Genomic DNA, 25,042 nt, shown 5'->3' on the forward strand with positions numbered 1-25,042 from the left:
TTTGCTTTTACACCTATCTCTCTCCCTGTGTGCGTGTGCACGCACGCACACACACATACGCGCGCACACACAATTTTTTTTTTTGGTTTGGTGAGAAGAAATATTTTATTGCTATGAAATAATTACATTCGTAGTTACTTCCAAAGTGGAGTAACTACTACTCAACTGAAAATCTCAGTATAAGCTAGATATACATCATGATCAATCAAACGAGTCTGAAAGCAATCATAGAACGATTGCCGCAGAGATCGTTTGAAAAAAACAAAAGATGGAAAAGTAGGATTACCAAAGACTCTATGATTTCTGTCTATCCATAGAGTCCACAGTGCCCAGTAGCGCACCCAAACAAAAAATAAAATCAAAACCCTGTCTAGCTGGATGAAAACCAAATAACCAGAAGAACCTGCCAAAAGTAACAGCATGAAATCTCGCTCGAAGCCGCTGTCAGATGAGAGCGAGGAAATCACAAGCGTGTGGACAGTGCTAGAAGATGTGAAGCATAGAATAGGCAGAATGTAGACATCTGTGGCAAACAGTCGGAGTAATATGTCTATGTGCGAGTAACTGCCCAGATGGAAAAATGCCAAGTAGGACTCGCCAAAGGAAAAGCTGTTGCCGAAGAGGGACTTTATAATGCCAAAGGAGACGCATCCGCTTTCTCCACCACTTTAGTGGGCGATCCATATGCCAAACAGAATTGGCTCTGTCAGAAATCCAAGGTGGAAGTAATAACACTTTATACAGAGAAGGCATTGTGATATGTGAGAGCTTCAAAGGACGGGCTGAAGAAGGAAGAAGAATGTAGAGTCCAATCCTCAAGCCTATTCTGAAGTTCCAACCGAGGTACGCATTTCTGAAGTTTGATGCCATAAAGGACGATAATGAGCTCCCAAACCATATTTGCTAGCAGCCATAGAAAAAGATAAAAGAGTGCCATAATCCTGAAGTACATCCGCCACAGAGGAAATGCCTTTGAAAGATAGAAAGTAAGAACGCCTGGGTTCTTGTATAGCCAAAGGAGGGTGAAATACTTTGGACCAATAAATATTCTCAGCCCTCAAGGAATTGTAGGCTGCCAATGCCCAAAAGCAGAAGTATCAATATGCAACAAAAGAGAGCGGATCATGAAAGCCCAAGGCTGATCCTGAGCAAGTATATTCATTTGAATATTGAGTATGTTCAGACCCCCGTGCATCGTTGGAGAGCAGAGACGATGCATAGAGAGTAATCTGAGACTTTTCTTGCCATTTTTTGAACACCAGAAAATCTCCATGATAGCAGACATAAAGGAAACCAGATCTGCTTTAGTGAACATGATGAGAGGCAGGTAGAATTGTATGTATGCTATCAAAATGGATTGCGTTATTCGCAAACGAACACGTAATGGCCAAGTTGCAAGCTTCCAATATTCAAGTTTTGCCCTTAACTTTGTAAGCACCCAATCAGTTTGTTGAGAACGAGTAAGCCCCCAACCTAGAGGATAGCCAAGATGTCGAATTAGTTGAGAAGTTGGAACAATTTCCCCAGGCCACAAAAGACTATGTCAGTCTTTAGCATGTAACAGCAATAATTTTGATTTCTGTTTCTGGGTCCTTGTGTACTCTTTCCATCGCCAGAATCTCTCTTCTTTTTCTGAAATCTAGTTCATCTAGGAACTTTTACTGTTTTTTTCTCTTCTTCTTCTACAGAACTTGTCATTTCTTTTCTCTAAATTCCTACATCTCTCTTTCCCCTTCTTCTCTTTGCAAATACAATACTTTCTTCTTCTCTGTGGGCTGCTTTTTTGGGACTGTTTTTTCTCTACTATCTCTTTACAGGTACCTCCTTTTTGGGTTCCATCCTCTTCCGAAAACATGGCTGAATACTCTTATGAAAAAACTTTTCGAAAGGATCGATCAGTTCAATGCTAAAGCAGGCTGAGGGTCAGCATGACCCAGTGCATGATTCTGTTGAAGCACAACTGGTTTATGAAGTCATGCATGAAGGATTTGCAGACACAAGGAAAGAGTGGAAAGACTCTGTTCCATCGGTTGGTCTGATGGTTGAAGTGGATGAAATTGTGGATCCAGTTAGAGAATATGTCAAAAATGCAGTTATTTTATTTTTCCTAGGTCAGATGCCACCTGCTGTAGAGGTAGGCAACTGGTTGACCCGCACATTGGCTGGCTCATTTGTTCAGAAGGTATACTATGCAGCCAGGGGCTTTTTTGAGGTCATTATGGAAGATGAGATTCACAGGCAAATGCTTTTGGAACATTCGCCCCTCTTTTTTGGGCAGCAAATGGTGCACGTTTTGCCATGGTCTTCCACAAGGGAATTTCAGGCTTTGATCCGACATCGATGTCCAGTCTGGGTTGAAGTTGTAGATTTCCCGCAATGTATGGCTTCACTCTTGCCTAAAATTGCAACGACTTTAGGCAAAGTGGTTTGCCCACCACGGCCTAATGGCAATTCAAATCGATTTTGCATTCTTTGGGATACTGATAATCCCACACCAGAGTCTTATTCAGTCACAGTGAACAATGTTGACATCGGAAGTGCTTTTTATAAATTGAAATGGGGCTTATTTGCAAGGGCTTGCTTTGACTGTAAAAAAATTTGGGCACATGGCTTGGCAGTGTCCAATGAGTCAGCATAAAATGCCTCCTGCTACTTTACCTGTTCAAATGCCCACTAAGGATGCTCCTGCCTCTATTGGGAGTAAAAATAAAGGTAATAGACAGCTTTTTGTGAATCAGGATAAAGGCAAAGCTCCAGTGGTTTCAAATGGGACTACTTCTTCCCCTTCGCTTCCTTGCTATTCAACCCTCAGCAAAAGGACCGAAACCTCCAATTGATGGATGGCAAAGTCCAAGAAAAGTTATTTCTGTTCGACGACCTCCACCCCCTCGCACTTGGAATGGTGCATCTTCTAGTGGAAACTCTCCAGAGGTCAATTCAAGAATTGGGATCACTTGGGGTGCAGGTAACAGCTAGCAGATCCCTCTTCCCTGAAGAAGAGGTTGCTGCTTTCCTGTCTACTCCTTAGGCAGATGTTTCTTCTCAGGGAAGAGGCCCTGACCCTGAGGTAGAAATGCAGGGTTGATATCCTGAAAGTTGCTGCTCATATCAAATGCTTTACACTTAATGTTCAGGGGATGTGTGACAGTTGGAAATGGAAATCTGTGTGGCTGTATATCAATAGATTTCAGCCTGATATAGTGGCACTCCAAGAACACAATCAACATGTCTATGTAGGAAAGACAGGTCATTACTGTGGCTATGATATCTTCTATGCGGGGGAGCACTCTTTCTCAAGAGTAGTCTTTCTGATCAAGCATGAGCTTCAGCCAGCTATTGCTTTAAATGACAATCAAGGCAGATGGATTATTCTTCAATGCATCATTCAAGGCGAGGTCTTTGAATTTGCTTCTGTCTATGCACCTCAATCTTTTGCAATTTGGGATGCCATGCAGCAATATCCATGGAGATATCATGCCTTTATCTGTGGGGATTTCAATAATGCTCCGCAACAGGGTGACAATACATCAGGACATACTCATATGTTAACCCTTGAAAGGCATGCATGGTCTCAATTACTAATGCACCTTGATTTGGTAGATCTTTGGAAGGAATTGCAGCCTTTGTCACTAGGATACACTTTCCAACATAATGCCCTTTCCTCTTATCAGACACGTCTGGATCGTTGGTATAGTGTAGCTCCACAACAAAATGATGATTTTACATGCAAAATGTGGATTGACTATGCCTTTGTGCATTCAAATCATGCACCTTTATGGTTGAGGTTATCTTTTTATGATATGCCAGATGATAGACTGCCTCAAAGGCGACATCTGATTGTGAACAATAGCTATTTGCAACATGTTGCTTTCAAGGCCATGGTTACTGAAGCATCTCACTCTCTGTCTTCTCAGAGCCACTTTGATATTGATAATGCATGGGATTCTTTTGTTTCTAAAATGCAAGGTGCAATTAGAGGTTATGGCAAGTCTTACATGAAGACTTTGAGGGAAACTGTTGCTCAGACTAAATTAACTTGTCAAGACCTCACTAAACTCAGTCATCTTCGTCCATTGTCATTGCATGAGCAAACAACACTATGCCAAGCTAAACATTGTTTTCAAATCAATGATCACAAGAAACTGGCTAAGTGGGAGACTAGAGCAAGACAAAGAGCCTTTACAGATAAAGGCTGCTCTTTCAAACAATTTTTTAAAAGCTTGCATTAGAAGAGATTAAAAACAAACATTTGCAGGGTGCTTCTGCCTGATGGTTCATGGACTACATCACGGTCACAGCTTGCTTCTGTTTGTGTACATCATTTCTCTCAGCAGTTTGGTTCTGTAGATCCTCCCTCGTAGCAGGTTTTGTCTGCCAAAAATTTACTTTTACAGCATGTTTCTCCTATTATTTCCACTACTCAAGCTTTGGAATTGGAGGAACCTTTTACTGAGAGGGAATTGTCAGATGCAATCAAATCCTGTGGTAGATGGAAATCTCCAGGATGGGATGGTCTTACAGTTGAGTTTTTTCTAGAATATTGGCCTCTATTGAAGCATGCATTGTTGCATATGGTGAACTCTGCTTGGCAAAATTAGAAAATGCCAGACACATGGAAGCGAGGTCTTGTTAAACTCCTTCCAAAAAAACAAATTTGTGAATCTTTGGCTGATTGGAGACCTATCACACTTATGCCGGTCATTTACAAATTTACTACCAAAATGATTGTTGATCGGTTGAAAGGCTATTTACATGATGGGTTGCATCCTACGCAATATGGTTTTGTTCCTCGTAGGCATATCACAGATAACATTGCTAATGCTTATGTTGGAATCGAATATGCCAAATAGCAATTTATCAATTGGTTATATCAAGATAGTAAAGCTGCCTGCATACTTTCATGGGATATTTCTACAACCTGAACTCTTGGTTGTTCTGTTCGGCAAGGATGTCCCCTCGGTGCTTTACTTTTTGCCATAGCCACTCATCCAATGCTTCAATATATGGACCACCTTTGGACACTGGCATATTGCATGGATTGGACATTCGTGGCAGCCATAGCATGATCGCCCAAGCATATGCTGATGATTCTTTCTTTACCCCGAAAAATACTCGGAGTGATCTCTCCATGATTATGCAGACTCTTTCTACATATGGTTTGGCTGCTAGTCTTCGTGTTTAAACGAGACAAAGTAGGAACGTTGAGGTTCCTGTAAAGCCAAGGGAGGCTGAAAGACTTTCGACCAGTGAATGCTTTCAGCTCTCAAAGAATTTCCAAGCAAAGATTGCCGTCCATTTCATTCCAGATGAGAAAGAACATGCTTCCAGTCAAGAAGCAAGCGGGAGACAAAAGGGCATCCAGACAAAGTGCCATCAGTGCAGCCAAAAAAGAAATCCCAGTGATCGAGTTGCCAATGACCAAACACAGAAATACTGATATGAGTGACCAGAGTCCTAATCATAAGAGCCCAAGGCTGATCACCTTGCAGAAATTGCAGCAACATTTTCCCCCTGTGGGCAAGAATATGCACATGAATATCCGTGATGTTCAATCCACCATGCATCTTGGGAGAACAAATGTGACGCATCGAAAGCAGCCTGAGACTTTTTCTGCCATGTTTGGATTGCCAAAAGAGTTCCATAAAGACAGACATGAAAGATGTAAGATCTGCCTTAGTGAACATGATCAATGGCAAGTAAAATTGAATATATGCCACAAGGATGGACTGCACTATTCGAAGACGAACGTGCAAAGGCCAGGTTGCGAGTTTCCAATACTCAAGCTTTTTCCGAAGCTTAGCCAAAACCCAATCAGTTTGTCGTTGGCGAGTGAGTTCCCACCCCAAAGGGTAACCAAGATGACGAACAAACTGAGTGGGTGGAATGATATCCCCGGGCCATAATAGACTATGCCAGTCTTTGGAATGCAAAGGGAGCAGCTTAGACTTCTGAAAATTAACATGAAGACCAGCTGCCAAACCATAAATAGAGAGGGCTTGCATCAAGGCACCAAGATCATGGGGCGTATTCTTCGGGGTAAAGAAAGAATCATCAGCATAAGCTTGAGCAACCATGCTGCGATTAGCATCCAATTCCAAGCCATGAAGTGATCCTGTAGCCACAAGATGATCAATATATTGCAGCATAGGATGAGTAGCAATGGCATACAGTAAAGCACTGAGAGGGCATCCCTGGCGGACCGAACAACGAAGAGTCCACTCATCAGAGATATCCCCCGAAATAATGCAAGCCGCATTGCTATCTCTGTAAAGCCAGTAAATAACCTGCTGTATTTTTTGTCCAAACCCCAAAGCTCGCATAGTTTGCGAGATGAAATCCCATTGAACTGTGTCAAAGGCTTTTGCAATATCTACCTGCAAGAGTAGAACATCTTGCTGCGTGTATTTGGCATATTCAATCCCAATATAAGCATTGGCAATGTTATTTGTGATATGGCGACGTGTAAGAAAGCCATATTGGGAGGGATGCAACCCATCATGCAAATAACCTTTAATCCGATCAACCACCATTTTGGCAATGATCTTGTAAATGACTGGCATGTGCATGATTGGCCTCCAATCACCCAGTGAATCACATAGCACACACACACACACACACACACACACACACAACATATTTTTTTTCTTTTGGTGAAAGCCACGTACTTTATATTACAAAAAAATGTCCCCAAAAAAGGAGGGACAAATCGTTACAATGTTAAAAGATGTCATTATATGACAAAAAGGCAGCGTAATCTAGATCCTGTGCACGCAGACAATCTTTTTTTTTGTGAGAAGAAATCTTTATTTCTATAGAATAATTACATTCATAGCTGCTTCAAAAAGCGAAGTAGCTACTACTCAAGAAAAGATCTCAGTATAGGTTGTATACACATCCTGATCAATCAAAAGAGTTTGAAAACAATCGTAGAATGATTGTTGCAGAGATCGTTTGAAAAAAAGGAAGGATGAAAATAGTGGATCACCAAAGACTCTATGATTTCTATCCATCCATAAAGTCCATAGGGTCCAATATCGCACCCATACAAAAAATAAATCAAAACCGTGTCTCTGGGGATGAAATCCAAACAACTAGAAAAATCTGCCAAAAGTAACAGTAGGAAATCGCTGTCGAAGCCTCTGTCTGATGAGAGCAATGAGATCAGAAGTATTTGGACAGGACCAAAAGATGTGGAGCACTGATTCAGTAGAGTGCGAGCATCTGTGACAAACAGCTGAAGCAATATGTCTGTGTGCGAGTAACTGTCCAGATGGAAAAATGCCAAGGAGAACTCGCCATAGGAAAAGCTGTTGTCGAAGAGGGACTTTGTAATGCCAAAGGAGACGTAGTCTTTTTCTCCACCACTTCATTGGACGATCCATATGCCAAACAGTATTTGCTCTGTTGGAAATCCAAGGTGGAGGTAATAACACTCTATACAATGATGACACTGTGATACGTGAAAGCTTCAAAGGACGGACATATGAGGAAGGAGAACTAGCCCAACAAGTACTTGCCACCTAGCGAGTTTGTAATATTTTCTTTCACTACATGTAAGGGATCACTATTAGTTGATAGTAATCGCCAGTCCCATAGACCTTGAAGGGTCTCACACCAATCTTAATACAAACATATCATTTCATATCATCTCTCTCTCTCTCTCTCTCTCTCTCTCCAACCTCCACAGAGAATTTACCGCGAAGGCATAGCCCTAATCAAAGAGTTTAAATCAAAACCAAAACACTCTTAGTCTTAAACTGATGTATGGCTGATTACTCTTTCAGACTGTTATGTAGATACTCTAAATAAATTGGGGTTGCTTTTGCAATCCTTGGGAGCTGCCATGTGCCCTCCCTAAAGCAAATGTACTAGAGGGTTTCTTGCTGTCCCATAGACCTTTTGGCCTCCATTGGATGTTATTAGACTCTCTCTCTCTCTCTCTCTCTCTCTCTCTCTCTCCTGCCTCCACACAGAATTTACCGTGAAGGCATAGCCCTAATCAGAGAGTTTAAATCAAAACCAAAAGACTCTCAGTCTTAAACTGATGTATGGCTGATTACTCTTTCAGACTATTATATAGGTACTCTAAATAAATTGGGGTTGCTTTTGCACTCCTTGGGAGCTGCCACGTGCCCTCCCTAAAGCAATTGTACTAGAGGGTTTCTTGCTGTCCCATAGACCTTTTGGTCTCTAGTTAATAGACGAGGTTAGTTCCAGCAGGGAGGTGAATTTCCCAAGGTCAAGACCTTTGCCTCGACTCCAATCAACAAGGTCTCTTACTCGACCATTGCAGCCCTCCCATCACCTTCCCCCTATGCGAAGATTCAAAAGCGAAGAATCATTTCAGACCCGCAGAAGCATATCTACTACCTGCAGCAGTAGGAAATACAGGAACTCAAGCTCCAAGTTGCGCTCTTGAAAGGAAGGTACAGGACATGGAGAGCAATGACAAACAAGAAATTATGGAAGAAGTATTACACAAATGCAGCGTATCTCCACCAGCACCACAACTAGTTAAGGAGATGATCACTAATCAAGTAGGTTCTATCAAAGAAGAGATGCTAGCACTAAAATAAATACATGGAAGTACAAGAGGAGGAATCTAGGGTTAAGAATGATCTTACGCGTGTCAGGTTCAAAGATGGTTGTGTGCTAGCCCTAGTACCTTGTCGTGGTGTTCCAAAACCTCTTTTAAGTAGCTTCCTATATTTTTGGCTGGCTGCTCTAGTAGTGTTGTTAAACTTCTACTGTTGTCCCCATAACCTCTCTGATGTGTGCCTATGCTTTGCATCTCGTGAGTACATGCTGCTCATTTCCACCTCCCCTGTGGGGAAGATTTTGCAGCTCCTTTCTTGTTTAGGGATCCTAGGTCTTGCCCACCTACCCGTGGCCACCTCTAGATCATGTGAATTGGTCCTGATTCTGCAGATTAGATGCCTTTTGAACATTGATTTTTCTTCCCCGATGTTTTTCTGCAGTCCATTGTTGTCCATTGGGTTACTTTCCCGTTTTTGTCCCTAGGTTTTGCCATAATTTATGGAGAGAGAGAGAGAGAGAGAGAGAGAGAGAGAGAGAGATTTATCAACATTTGTAGAAGGCCCAAAAAGCCTATGAGACCAAGCAACTGCAATCAAGTTGAGACTACACCTCCATGGGAGAACTAGAGGTGTCTACGACGCCTCCAACAAACTATCGATGAGAAGTGAAAGGTGGAACAATATGACATGTATTGGGAGTAGCTCATGTCATATTTTGTTTTGTCATGTGGCGGTCATGATCATTATGAGCTCCGCATGGGCATTATTGGGATCCATCTCGGTGTCTCTGGAACATGCCCAAGATGCTGCTAGGGTGACCCATGTAGATCTGTACTGCATGGGAGAGGTGGATCTTGAAGTTGGGTGAAGCCGTCTTCGTCCAAGTGGAGGAAATGCTCGTTGTGGAAGTTCATCTTGATCACGTGTGGTGGTGGGCGAGATACACATGTCCTATGGATGTACGCTTGTCATAGATAATCTCGGATGATCTCATGAGTCTCTTGCTATGTTAGATGCAAAAGAGAGAGGTTTAGTGGGTATTAAATGATCCATAGACATGCCTTATGTAGGTCTCATCTAGAGACTCATGCATAGTAGTATTACTCATCTCCTTCAGCTGTGAATTGCATAGATGATGAGAGGGCACTCCATGGTGCCTTTATTAACCTGCATCTATCTAGCCAGAGTGCTTGACTCTGTCCAAATAGGTGATGATTTGGAATGAGGCATCTGTGTGGCTACAAACTCTGCCAAGGTAATAGTACATGTCTTCTCTTGGATCATATGAGATAGCATCATGAATTGTAGTCTCTCAAAATTAGACAACTCATCCTCTCTAAGTTCTATTAGATTGAGGGCCATTGGTCGAACTAGAGAGTCAAAGAAGAGTGACATATGTTTATGTGCTGGAAGTGTGCTTGGAAACATTCTCTCTAGTCTCAAGAAGCATGCCCTCTGCTCAATTTAGCCTGTGCTACCGATTCCAAGGGGCCTGTGAAAATGCACCCCAAGTATACATAGGACATGACTATCTTAACCGTTTCTTTGCTAATGTGGAGGCCTCACAGTGAAGCTGAGCTTCATTAATGTCGACCATAACCTTGATTTACCAAGGTCGACCTTCATGTCTCCTTCCACACAAATAACCTGCAAAGCTATGAAATGCGTGTTTGAAATTTAGCATTTTGATGATCGCTATCTTGATGGCATCCAAGGTACATGTGTCTTGTGTGGAAGTGCGCCTCCTATAAGTCCATGCGGCACGGGATGTTGCTCATCCAAGTATGAAACGAAGGCATAATTAAGCAACTCGACGAGCCCACAACCAACACAAATACCAACCAAAGCTCATTTAGACAAGTTAAATGTAGGCGAATAAAAAACGCGCCAAATGTCATCTGGAGGTGGGCTGGGTGTGGGGTCCCCAGTCCCGACCGCCCCTCCCACAAAGCTCCACAGCCCCCCAAAAAAGTCCCACGAGGGGATGATTGTGGAGGGATCAAGAGTCCTTTATATCCAAGGTTCTCCTAGGGGCACAAGTGCTTATGGGATGCACCCTCCCCATGTACACGTGTCAGAAGCGCGAGGCATCCCTTGAATACCTTTATTTATTTTTTGCCATGACCAATATACACGAGGGTGAAGGCCACCACATCCAACACCCCCCTGTGGACGAACCTTGAAGCACCAACGAAATCAAGACCAGCACACCAAACAATGTCACGTGGACTAATTGCACAGGGTCAGCTGCCCAAAGTGCATGAAAGACCACGCAGGTCGACAGACAGCCGCCGATGCTGGCAAATGCCCTCCGTATTAATGTGGTACTGCAAATCACGCCGCAAATCACGACCCTCCATGGCGAAGTCACACTAATTGCCCACCGTGCAGATCGTGACACCTGTGCACAACACATAGGTCGAGGGATCCAGAAAACGGTGCAGCCTGCCATGTGTCATCTGCCCTGCTCTGATACCATGCAGGTAAATCAAGACACACCACTAGAGGTGAGCCGGGTGCGGGGTCCCCAGTTCCCGCCCCATAGCCGCCCACAAAGCCCCCCAAGAAGTCCCGGGAGGGGAAGAGGTCTCAAGAGTCCTTTATATCCAAGGTTCTCCTAGGGGCGCAAGTGCTTGTGGGATGCACTCTCCCCATGTACAGGTGTCAAAAGGGCGGGACATCACCCGAATTCCCTTGTATTATTATTTTTACCATGACCAATATACACGAGGGTGAAGGCCACTACATCCCACATTGAACAAGTAGCCTAATTGCATAGGGTCAGCTGCCCAAAGTGCATGAAAGACCATGAAGGTCGACAGACAGCCGCCGATGCTGGCAACTGCCCGCCGTAATAATGTCGCACTGCAAAATCACGCCACAAATCACGACCCTCCACGGAGAGGCCACACTAATTGCCCACCGTGCAGATCGTGACACATGTGCATAGCACATAGGTCCAGGGATCCAGAAATTGGTGCAGCCTGCCATGTGTCATCTGCCCTGCTCTGATGCCATGTAGGCAAATCAAGACACACCACTGGAGGTGAGCCGGGTGCGGGGTCCCCAGTCCCTGCCCCATAGCCGCCCACAAAGCCCCCCAAAAAGTCCCGGGAGGGGATGACTGTGGAGGGCTCAAGAGTCCTTTATATCCAAGGTTCTCCTAGGCGCAAGTGCTTTTGGGATGCACTCTTCCCATGTACATGTGTCAGAAGTGCGGGACATCACCCGAATTCCTTTGTATTATTATTTTTACCATGACCAATATACATGAGGGTGAAGGCCACTACATCCCACATTAAACAAGTACCCTTTAGCTAATTGTTAAGCCATTGAATCGGATGTACTGCCCTGAGCAATATGTGCACCCGGTTTTGAGACACAATTCTTCATACCTATGCTATCTTCCCAAATATTGCCATGCAAGTTCCAAACCTTGATATATATTTTCCAGCTATGATCTTCCTCCAATTGGCTTCTTCAAATTCAGCCAGTTCTTATATAGGCCTGCTCCAAATCAAGCTTTCCATACCAGCCATAATTCCAAAAATTATTACCATTGTAGCATCCTGGAAAACCTGATAACTAAGTTTCCATACACCCTATATTGACCAAGCTGATACAGTTCCATTCATACAAGGGTGAGGAGCCACAGCATCCCACGAGAATTATTCTACCATCATTTTCTGTTTCATAGCCTCATTACCCAGCTGTGAGTGTCCAATATCATCATTAGTTCCAATGAATCCAGAGGAGTGCCTCTACCAAGTATTCATCCACTGAAACATTGTGCTTCTTATCAAAAGGTCCATTTGCATGTGCCCATCAAAGGTATTGGCAGATCATGTACACATTTCTTTCAAGCAAGGCCTCAATGGAGTATGTTTTCCCCAATATAAAGGTTGATTAGCCCAGCATGCATGCTAAAGTTGTAGATCTGCCTGGTGCAAGCTAGGACAAATGCCTATGCAATGCCTGCATGAGAGGCTAGAGCCAGCCGAGAGCTTTGGTGCAAACAACTGGAATCCAGTAAGATCCTAGCATGGACAAGAGACACATGGTAAAAGGGATGTGGCAAGATGTAGGAATGATTGACATCAGATAGAAAATTCCTTCAATGCTTACCATACTCATCTGCTGCTTATGTGTCTCATGTTACGGCCCATATGGAAGACATTAACAAGTACAAATGCAACGTCATCAATGTGGCTATGCTCTGCATGTCTTCTTGATTATGTTTTTCCCACATTCATTTCTTCATGTCCAAAACAGCCATCCCCAAGGAGAGAGTAATGAGCCCTTAGCCCCACACTCCACATCTGTAGGCTTCCAATTGACATCTGACAACATAAGATAACTGGTCACGTACTCATATTTCCCTTATCATGCCCTTAAAACCTCACACGACTTATCGTGACAAATCTTGATGGGATTGGAGACCTTTCTTTCCCTAATTAATGAAAGTTCTGTATGGAAAAAGGGAGTTTTCAGCAAGCTCAAATTAGTATTTGGGGGCAGAATCTATTTGCTCAATGAAACGCGAAAATCTGCTTGCTCCTATACTGTTACGTCGAATCACGGGTGCAGGCACATTCATAACCTCCCAGCCAACCTCGGTGGTAGCAAGCTCTCCTATTTTCCTCTTGGAATGATCTTACATGAAAGCTTTTTTTTGCTTGCTTATGCCCAACGAGCCCCAAAACTCCCTAGATGAATCTAGTATGCCACATGTCTGCAAATTAGGGTCCTTCCTTAATGCATCATTTACCCCTCTCTTGGGATATCTATGAAACCATTTGCCCCTAGGCACATTTCATGCATTTAGGTCCCTTAGCCTTAGATCCACCTAGTCTAGTGCCATGTCACCCTCACCAAGGACCTTGACCTTTATTCCTTTTTGATCATTTACATGAAGCTCAAACAAACATAATACAAACATTGATCCTTTAAAGGAAAAATGTCGATTGACCCTTTCGAGGTCATGTTACCTCGACTCGAGCGTAACATTCCTTCCCTCTTCAAGCATCAGCGTCCTCGATGATAAAGTCTGGGAACACTCTTGGTAACTAGTATACGGATTCCCATGTAGCTTCTGATAGAGGTAGACCATGCCATGCAACCAACACCGTGGGTATCTTCCGATTGCGTATCTTGCATTGTTCCTCGGTCCAGGATTCTTGTTGGTTTGCGTCTTGCATTATCCTCTCTCTCCTGAAACAAAACAACACCCTCGATTAGTGAGTCACCTGTATGCAAAAATTTCTTTAAACGAGAAACATGAAACACTGGGTGCACCTTACAACCCTGTGGCAATTCTAATTTATAGGCTGCCTTGCCTCTTCTTTTTAGAATTAACCATGGCCCATAATATCGAGGTGATAACTTAGCACACTCTCCTGCAGTCAAAGACTTAGAGTGCGAAGGAACTCTGAGAAAAACTTTTTCTCATTCCTTAAATTCTCTAGCGGATCGGTTTTCATCCGCATACGCCTTAGCTCTATCCATAGCTTGGCGGATGTTCGCTCTCGCAAGTGCTAGCATCTCCCGCATCTGAACCACAAAGTTCGCGGCACTAGGCACTTTCTGAGGTACTCCAACTATAGTTGGATTCGCAGGTCTATAACCATAGTTTAGCTCAAACGGACTGAACCGTGTAGAGGAATGTTTTCTATCATTGTAGGCAAACTTTAACAATGGCAACCACTTGTCCCATGTATGTTGCCTCAATGACACATATGCTCTAAGCATATCCTCTAAAATTTAGTTGATTCTTTCCGTCTGACCATCTGTTTCTGGATGATCCCCACTACTCATTCCCAACTCAGTCCTTAGTGTCTCAAATACCGCAGTCCAAAAATGACAGGTAAATTTGACATCTTTGTCTGACACTATGGATTTGGGTAATCCATGCAAACGAAATATATGTCTTCTAAACAAATCCGCCACTTGCGGGGCACTAACAGACTCTCTAGTTGGAATGAAGTGAGCCATCTTGGTAAGACGATCAACCACCACAAGGATAGAATCATACCCACCTTGTGTCGTAGGTAGACCTATAATAAAGTCCATGGAAATGCTCTCCCACTTACCTAGTGGTATCTCCAAAGGCTGTAAAAGTCCGGGTGGCTTCACCCGCTCTGCCTTACTTACTTGACACGAAAAACATGTCACATATTCATGAATATGCTTTTTCATCTTTGGCCAAAAGAAATCTCGCTTCACGAGATCATGTCTTCTCGACTCCTAGATGTCCGGCACATGGGCTATCATGGCATTATTGAACGACTCTCTGCCTGAGATCATTCTGATTAGGTACTACTACCTTGCCATTTCTTTTCAGTATACCATCCCTTATGGCATATCTTGCATAAGTTTGGCCTTTTCTGGATGCCAGGTCATCCTTTTCCCCGGGTTTAAACACATGAGCCTTAGGCCAAAGGCTCTGGACGAACTCGTCTACCTTTTGAGTTTCTCTAATCTCGGTCATTAGAGCACTCTCCAATACCGTGAAACTCATATTATGCATATTGCGTGACAACGCATCAGCAACTTTATTATCCTTCCCTCTTCAGTACCGAATCGTCAAATTAAACTCGTGCATGAGTTCTGCCCACCTAGCTTGGCAGCCTCTCAAGTCAGGTTGTTTACAAAAATGTTTCAGAGTATCGTGATCAACATCAACATAAAACCCTGACCCATACAAATAATGTCTCCATGTTTTCAGAGCATGGACAACAGCATACAACTCTAATTCATGAGTTGGCCAATTTCGTTGAGAGGGAGAAAGCTTCTTGCTTTCAAAGGCTACTGGCCTTACCTCTTGGAGGAGAACTGCTCCTACCGCAATGCCACTTGCATCGGTTTCAAGGAAAAACGGTTTTTGGGGATCAACTATTTTTAACACCGGTCCTGAGACCACAGCTTATTTTAAGGTGTTATAACTTTCTTGTTGACTCTGTCCCCATATAAAAGGTACTTTATCTGAGGTCAGATTAGTCAATGGCGATACTATTTCGGAATATACTTTGATATGCCTTCGATAAAATTGAATAAAAAGCGGTTAAACTTTGAGGGATTAGCCAAGTCAGTATCGCAGCCACTTTCTTTGGATCCATTTCTACATCCTCAGGAGTAATTATGAATCCTAAATATTCAAGTCTTACCATACACATTATAGTTTTCTTTTTATTTACATAAAGACTGGCTTTCCTCAAAGTACTGAACACTACTCTTAAGTGTTCATGATGCTCAGTAATACTTTTATTGAATACCAGAATATCGTCAATAAAGTGTACTACAAACTTTCCGATATACGGACGTAGTAAATCGTTCATAAGCATGACGAATGTAGCTGGAGCATTGGTAAGTCCAAAGGGCATTACAAAAAACTCATAATGTCCAAACCTGCTTCTAAAAGCGGTTTTATGCACATCCTTGGCTCTAATACGGATTTGATGGTAGCCACATTTAAGATCTATCTTACTAAAAATTACGGCCCCATGTAATGCATCTAGCAAATCATCGATCCGAGCCATCGGATACCTATGCTTAATAGTGATATTATTCAATGCTCTGTAATCTATACATAGGCGAATAGTATCATCTTTCTTTTTCCTTAATATCACTGGTGAAGCAAAAGGTGAGAAACTTGGTTGAATTTGTCCCAACTTGAGATATTCTTCCAGTTGCCTTCGCACCTCCGCCTCTTCAGTAAAACTCAACCTATAGGGAGCTCTATTTACAGGTTCTGCCCCCGAGATTAGTTCAATCTTATGTTGAATATTCCGCTCTGGAGGTAACCCATAAGGTAGCTCATCCCTAAAACAATCAGAGAACTCCTCTGTTATTTGATCAACCAGCTTGGCCATCTCTCCATTTTGGGCAACATCAGTGTTAGCTGAAGAATCATCAATTGGCTCTACCGATGCTGTACAAAGAAACAAAAACTCTTCTTGAGCTTTTCGAATTTCCATCACGGAAACCAACGGTCCTTGAGGTATATCCTTTTCACCTCGTAAGACATACATCACATCATTCATCTTGAATTGATAAATGTGCTTTTTCCAATCTATGGCTGGATTCTTCCTAGATTGCCAAGCCTTACCCAGGGCTATGTTTGCATGAGCAAGCTTAGTCATCTCAAAATCAAGCTTCTCAGCATAGTCCTGAATTTGAAGCTCCAACTAGGTTACCCTTTGGTTCTATACTTCAGTTGAACTTCCATTTGCCATCCTGACTGTATATGCATAGTCAGATGGGCTAGTCTTTAGTTTCAGCCTCTTTACAAGCTTGGAGTTAATTACATTGTGCGTTGACACTGAGTCAAACAACACAATGACATCATGATGAGCTACTTGCGCTTTCATCTTAATTAACTCCATATCATTAAAGGCTGTATACCCTGTTGCTGCAGGCTTTGATAGGATATTATCAGGTGCACTAGTTACTAACTTAGCAACAGACACACACAATAAAAAAGGTATTAACCTTTGAGAAGATCCCGCTAGCTGAATCTGCATCTGTTCTGCTCTCGGACTTCCCTCCATTTCCACGTCGCATTGTGAGACCACCATCTCAGCCATATGATGATCCTTGTTTCGTGGACAATCTTTTTATTGATGAGGCTGAAAGCAACCAAAACACAAGCCTTCTCTTCTTCCTTTTTCCCTTTGCTCTGGGTTTAAAAAAGACTTCGACCAAGCCCGGGCTGCCATTGGTGTTACTTTTCTTTTCATTCCAATGGTGGTACTTGATTTAGGAGTCTCAACTGGTTTCACCTGCTTGGCTTGACCACTAGGTTGTGAGGCACTCCCTTTGCTAATCCATTTCTTCTTAAACCCAGCTTTCTTCGGGTACCCATACTCAGTCCCAACCTGCACAAACCCACTTGGTCTGTTCCCTTTTGCATCCTCATAGTTCAGGGCTATGGCAATTGCTTCATCTAGTGTGTTTGCATACTTAGCCCGAACTTCCATCTTTATCCGATCATTGAATCCAAAGATAAAATCTTTTACTTGGATTGACTGAGGTAGGGGTTCATCAAGCTTCGTTACACTTTCTCTAAACTTATCAGTGTATTCTGTCACTGATAAATTTATCTGGCGAAGGTTTCGATATTGATTCCAAGCTCGGGATGCTTCGTCAGGAGGTAGGAAGTGCTTTCTAAATTCCTTTTTAAACCCCTCCCAAGTAGTGGATGCTACTCCATCTTTTTGCTGTTTTATCCACCACCTATCCGTTGCCTTATTAAACATATGGGTGGCCTCGCAGATTTTCTTCATACCATTCATGATTTCACAAATGGCGAATGCCTCGTCCCATTTGTGTAACCAGGTCTCAATGATATCCGAACTATGGTAAGACATCCGACCAAAATACTTTTTTGGCCTATAATCGGCAATATTAGGCACCTTAGCCCTCCTAGGCTCGACCGTACGAACATTGGACTCTAGTTCCATCGGAGATTTACCTTTCTCCTCACGAGATGGTCTGACAGACATACTATGTACCATTTTCTTGAGCTCAGACTGCCCTACATTTGTTTGTAACTGCTGCACTAAAATCTGCTGCAAGGCATCCTCTAACATTGCAATTTTGCCAGATAGTGTATGGCCTGCTGGGCGCGACACCTGCGGGGTCGGTCGGACTCCCGACTCTACGGGATCCATCCTGAAAGCTTCTTCTTCTACTTCCATTTAGGTTAATGGGTGTGTGTTTAAAAAATAAAAATAAAAATAAAAATAAAACACCGCTTGAAACTGTAATTACAATTCGTAAGTCCAACTTCCAAATTTACAGCTGACAAAGCATATATCACACTGTAACCAAAATCACTTTTCCTTGTACTAGGAAAAACTCTTGCAATCCAAACTGACTCAAACATGGAGACAAATAAACAAGCAAATACTCCAACAAAGCTTAGAAGGCATATAATTCTTGCTGTATGAAGAGATCAACCAGTCCCTGTAGTCCACTCCAATCTGCATTTATGACCTGCCTTATGACCACAAACATACTGTAGTATCTACCCCTTCACACGAGCTCACGATCAAGCGCAACCAATGAAAGCCTAGCTGTGCGGGATGTGATGATGGAAACCCAGTCCCATCCACATGGTTTTTCAGATGTAGCACCAAATTTGTCAAAATAACGACGTTTCTGAGCCTTGGTCAGTTTCTCCTTCGTGTCCTTTTTTCCACTATTTGAGTCTTTGCCATCAATTGGATTTCGTGCAGCGCTCAGATCTTCAAATAACAAAATCACACACAAATTATCACAAGAAAGTCCCGTGACAGCACAGTAGCTCTCTGCAGGAGGTCGTAACTCCAGCCACCTCGCTTTTGAAAAGAGTTACTTGGAAGCCCGAGCTATTGCGTAAGTGGCTCTGTCGTGCGCTGCTCGTCAATGCTTACGTTCACGATGAAGGCACAAGACCTGGGCTTAACTACTCTCCAAAATTGCTCCGCAATAAACTAAAAGTAATACCAGTGTGCTTTTTTGTTCGGTTAGCTGTTCACTGTAACGTGCATAACTCTACTGGCTACCTCACCTTCAACTCGCCAACAACTTTGCGTGAACTCGGCCATCCTGCGACAGCTAGTTTTGTGACCACACAATAGCTCATCAACACTACCCAGACTGACAAACTGCCAAATTACAATCTGTGAAGAATTTGGGCTTCCTATTGTCCGTCGTCAAACGCCCAGCCAGTCCCAGACCTCTTGCGATAAAATCTGCGCTCTGATACAAAATGAAACGCGAAAATCTGCTTGCTCCTAAACTGTTACGTCGAACCACGGGTGCAGGCACATTTAATAACCTCCCAGCCAAACTCGTTGGTAGCAACCTCTCCTATTTTCCTCTTAGAACGATCTTACGTGAAAGCTTTTTTTGCTTGCTTATGCCCAACGAGCCCCAAAACTTCCTAGATGGATCTAGTATGCCACATGTTTGCAAATTAGGGTCCTTCCTTAATGCATCATTTACCCCTCTCTTGGGATATCTATGAAACCATTTGCCCCTAGGCACATTTCATGCATTTAGGTCCCTTAGCCTTAGATCCACCTAGTTTAGTGCCATGTCACCCTCACCAAGGACCTTGACCTTTATCCCTTTTTGATCATTTACATGAAGCTCAAACAAACATAATACAAACATTGATCCTTTAAAGAAAAAATGTCGATTGACCCTTCCGAGGTCATGTTACCTCGACTTGAGCGTAACATTCAACCTCATGATGGATACGCTTGTAATGGAGTTTCTTGCCTGTTTGTCTGAATGACCCGTTTTCACTTTACTTTGAGAAGGGAAGGAAGAAAGAGTGATTAACACAATGCAGAAGGCCTAGTACGCCCCAATAATATGTAGTGAAACGAAAACTCCTAAAAAAGAAATACTGGTAACAACATACAGGATTTCCATGGTGTCTATGAAACTTGTCTGAGAGAAGCCCTTTGTTTGAGAGAGAAGTCAAGAATATTAACTTACAAGGAAAACTCTTTGTTTCAAATATAAGTGAAAAATACAAACGAGATTTTGGCACTAAGGGAATGCTCAAAGTGTTAATTTAGCATGTCAGTTACAGAGGTAAGTCAAGAGTAAAATCAGATTGTGTGCTTGTGTCCCCTCCCCACCGAACTGGGTGTTCCCTGTTAAAGCAGTATCAATGGTTCTATTATTCCCTGATTGGATTGAAATTGTGAAACGAATCAAGGGTTGTCAGATAATCATCATGAAACTCTTTGTAATGTAAGAATAGATTGGGCATCACATTAAAGCATGTTGTTTGTCTCTCTTCCTGCTTTCATATTTTCCAGATTTTGTCCAAAGAAGTGATAGTAACAAGTGGTTTTCATTTATGGCAGCCTTCAATGCAAGATTGATTGTGTACCCCTTCTTACCATTTCAAATATATGATGTTGTGATGCTGTGCTGCAATGTGTTTGTAATGGCTTTTTGATTGATTTAGCTTCCAAATTGTCCATGAGTTTGTGTTGGAAGTAAGTTTTACTGCATTTGCATGTTTGTCAAGGTGTGTGACAAGATTTTTGACCCATCCTATGCCAAACATTTCTTGCTTTCCATAGCTTAACGTCTTTAGAAGGTCTAGCTCTAGTTTTGTTATGTCCAAAGCTATATATAAATGCATGCACGCGCGCGCGCACACACACACACACATGCTCGCACGCACGAGAGAGAGAGAGAGAGAGAGAGAGAGAGAGAGAGAGAGAGAGAGTTTTAAAATTACAACACTCATACTTTGGCCATCACAGTTAAATGCGAGCCTTGGAAGTTTTATGAGGGGGCCACCACCTTTTGTGCCAACGCCGACACCAGTGGCAAAGGCCTTGGCTTTGCTTTTGGAAGATGAGGTGAAGATGGTTGCTATTCTTGAAGTGGACACGAAATATGTCCTTGCCAAAAATTCAAATGATAAACTTGTTGGTTTTTTAACTCTAGAGAGATTGCTAGATTTGGACGTTGGCTACCCAAGTGCATTAATGAAAAGAACTAAAGAATTTTTGATTGAAACTACAAGAAACACTATAAAAGAAGATGGGACTTAGGCATGTTCTTTGCACGAAATCGATTTGTATATTATGAGTTATGGCTATAGTATGGAAGTGGAAAGAAAGGGTATTGAATTTATGGAGGTTGGCAAGATTCTCTCCCTCCTTTTCCCTCATTTTTACGTAAATTCCCTACATGTAGTGCAAAATCTAAGCAAACTGTGAAATGGCATGTTTAAAATGGTTATAGTAAACAATTTAATAATTAGAGAACTATGCAAGAGTTCAATCGATTTATGTCGAAACTGGTAGGAAGTAAAATTTTCTTAATATTACTTTAGTAATAATAGATTAGTTAGTATTAGATTAGTAGTTTGTATCAAATTACATAGTAATAGGTAGTATTAGTAGTTAGGATTAGATTACCTAGTAGATTAGCTTAGTTTATATTTGTTAATTTGAAATATATTCGAAGTATATTTAATATAAAGTATATTTAAATATGTTTAATTTACTTGGTAGTAGATTAGTATGAGATTAATTACTATTAGATTACTCAACGTTAGGCTAGTATTAGTTATTATTATATTAGCGTAGTTTAGATTTGTTATTTGAAATTAGTTTAAGGTATATTTAATCATTCCAATCCTTGGAAATGAAGACCATCCTTGTACGTTCGGGTTCCCACTTAATGGGGGTAGGGGTCATTGCACTAGGAAATGTCGTCGTGGTTCCAATACTAAAGAAAATCACAATCTAGACCTTGTTACCCTTGTTGCTCGTCCCAATCCCTGAGGACAGAGCCAAACCCGGGTTCCCATCATCACAGGGTCATTGCACTAAGCATTAATCGTGGTGGTCCAAATATTTTAGACAACCACTATCCAATCCTTGTTACCCTTGTTGATGCACACCATCTACCAATGAAAATTGTCCCAACTTTTGGGAACAAAGACCATCTCACTATGTCAGGTTTTCACCACCACGACATAGGGGTCATTGCCCTAGGCAGTACCCATGGTGGTTCAAATATTTTAGACTATTAGAATTCAACCCTTATTGGACACCATTTATCAATGAAACTAGTGCCAACCCTTAGGAACAAAGATGAACCCAATATGCTCGAGTTCCCATTACCATGGGATAGGGGTCATTACACTAGGTAATGCTTGTGGTGGTTCAAATATTTTAGACAACCACCATTCAATCCTTGTTATCCTTGTTGATAGACTCCATCCATCAAAGAAACTTGTTCCAACACTTGGGAACATAGATCATCTCGGTACGTTTGGGTTCCCACGACCAGGATGTACGGGCTATTTCATTAGGCAATGCTTGTTGTTCAAATAATTTCGACAACCACAACCCAATCCTTGTTACCCTGTTGATTGACACCCTCTATCAACGAAACCCGTTGGGATCAAAGACCATCCTGGAATATCGAGGTTTCCACCACCATGGGACAATGCCCATGGTGGGTTAAAGATTTTAGACAACCACAAACCAACCCTTGGGACAAACACACCATTCCTTGTCGATGGATATGATCTATCTCCAAAACTTGTCCCAACACTTAGGAGAAAGACTGTCTAAGTTTGCAAATCTAAGTTTGAATTTTGTTATTAATATTTTTTAAGAAGAGCTTGCATAAAATTTTGAAATTTGTAAACTTACAATGGCCTTTTATTAAGGAAAGGACCTCAAGAAGCATAGAAGTCTTATCTAATGCTTTTTGAAATTTTAAGGATTTGCAATGGCTACTGAGAAACTTCCAATGGAAAAGAACGATGACCTTGAGAGAGACATTGATCATGGTTGGTTTTTGATAGCGAAACCAAAATAGTGTCACTTGGTTAACACTTTGTCAAAAGTGATAAGTCCTAAATGTGTTGACTAGGTACTTGGAAGTGTTGGAGCAATTGTGAGGCTAGATGAGACCAAAGACGGGTTCATGATAGCCTTATGCTATCATAGCTTGAAAGGCCATCGTGTCGTGAAGTTACAGACATGTGACAAGAAGTGCTTCTTTTGGGGCGGGAAGTGCTAGAGTCAGTAGAGTATCTAGATATAGGTGACGCCTTACGTTCATTGAAGGCAATATGGGATTCATTGCCAAACATCTAGGGTAGTGAATCAGTTGGAGTATTTGCTCAAGGTTAACTGCAACCTTCACCTTTGGCTGCACCTGTCCAATTGCATATGCAAATTGCAGTACTAGGCAAGATATAGAAAAAGACACCATCGAGATTTGACGCTCGTTTGGAAGTTACTGCTATACCCAGAAGAGGAGAAAAAATACATGCACATAAAAGACTTGAATGAAGAGCGATCCAATTGCAACAAGGTGAGAGGTTGACAGTGATGATGACAGTGACATCGAGGATACAAAAGTTACAGAAGATGTAGTTATAGATTCACTTCTTGCATATGCTTTTATAACTATGGGCCTACACTTTGAAGGTGATGAGGGGTACATATAGAGAACCTATCAATATTCCGTACTCACAATGGATATCAGTCGAGCTTCTTTGTTTACCAATCAAAAAAAGCTTGATGAGTAGTTTGCACGGAAATTATATGAGGATGCAAGAAGGCGGACCAAAACACCAGCCCCCAGTAATATCACTTTATGCTCGACATTGATGATCCGGTGTTGCATGATGTGACTTTCCAAAAGCGTGTAGACTTCTTTGCAACATTTCATGAAGCTTTCATGAAGTTGCACTTTATGAGAGCTAATAAAAGGATGATGAGAAGAAGAATACATGCTCTCTCGTAATAGGTTCCTTGAAATATACAGGTTCGAGACCATTGTTAGGCAATACTTTTGTGAAGCATGCATAATAGCATGTGATGAAGCTAGAAAAGGGAACTTGCCAGTAGAAGGTATCAAGCATGACCTTCCTAAACCATTTTTCTCATATGTTTCGGCATCTGCTTGTGCTTATGCATGGGCATATGAGCATATGCTCATGCATGGAAAGAGAAGAAAAAAGAGAAGGAAAAGAAAGAAAAGCATAAGCATATGAGCATAAGCATACATAAATGCAAGAGAAGGAAAAGAGGAGAAAAAAGAGCATATGCTCTCGCATCTACTTTAGCATATGAGCATAAGCATATGCAACAGCATATGCTTATGAAAAGAGAGAAAAGAGGATGAAAGAGGGGAAAATAAGAAAAGAGAAGGAAAATAGCATAAGCATAAGAGAAGGAAAAAGAAGATAGGAAAATAAAAAAAGAGTTGAAAAGAGAGAAAGCATGCATCTACTTTAGCATATGAGCATAAGCATAGGCGAATGCGTATGCTTATGAAAAGAGAGGAAAGAGGATGAAAGAGGGGATGAAAGAGGGGAAAAGAGAGGGAAAAAGAAGAAAAGAAGGGGAAAAAGAGAAAAAGAGAGAAAGCATATGTTTATGCTTATGCATGAGCATATGAGCATATGCTCATGCATAAGAGAGGGGATGAAAGAGGGGAAAAGAGAGGGAAAAAGAAGAAAAGAAGGGGAAAAAGAGAAAAAGAGAGAAAGCATATGCTTATGCTTATGCATGAGCATATGAGCATATGCTCATGCATAAGCATAAGCATATGCAAATGCATATGCTTATGAAAAGAGAGAAACGAGGATGCAAGAGAGGAAATAAGAGAGGGGAAAAGAAGAGAAGGAAGAGGGGAAAAGTGATGAAAGAGGGGAAACTAAGAAAAGAGAACGAAAAGAGCATAAGCATATAAAGAGAAGGAAAAAGAAGAGGGCAAAATAAGAAAAGAGTTGAAAAGAGAGAAATCATGCATCTACTTTAGCATATGAGCATAAGCATACGCAAATGCATATGCTTATGAAAAGAGAGGAAAGAGGATGAAAGAGGGGAAAAGAAGAAAAGATAGGAAAAAGGAGAAAAAGAGAGAAATCATATGCTTATGTTTATGCATGAGCATATGAGCATATGCTCATGCATAAGCATCAGCACATGAGCATAAGCATATGCTTATGAAAAGAG

At 41.9% G+C, this 25,042-nt stretch overlaps 1 protein-coding gene across 5 annotated transcripts in view; it reads left to right on the forward strand.

Moving 5' to 3' along the window:
• LOC147881608 (pentatricopeptide repeat-containing protein At5g10690-like) overlaps nt 1–21,193 on the forward strand; it is a 58,357-nt gene extending 37,164 nt beyond the window's left edge. For 4 of the 5 annotated variants that reach the window (XM_087401591.1, XM_087401595.1, XM_087401593.1 and 1 more), the window contains one exon: nt 20,810–21,193. In XM_087401591.1, the coding sequence (XP_087257717.1) occupies nt 20,810–21,103 (294 nt within the window). In that variant the 3' untranslated portion in view covers nt 21,104–21,193. The remainder of the gene's footprint in view (nt 1–20,809) is intronic. The other variant, XM_087401592.1, reaches the window with a different exon arrangement.
• The last annotated feature ends 3,849 nt before the right edge of the window (nt 21,194–25,042 follow it).

This window comes from Dipteris shenzhenensis, chromosome 30, assembly GCF_047967505.1.
Source record: "Dipteris shenzhenensis isolate YYH24624 ecotype China chromosome 30, Dip_SZ_1.0, whole genome shotgun sequence".
Lineage (NCBI taxonomy): Eukaryota > Viridiplantae > Streptophyta > Polypodiopsida > Gleicheniales > Dipteridaceae > Dipteris > Dipteris shenzhenensis.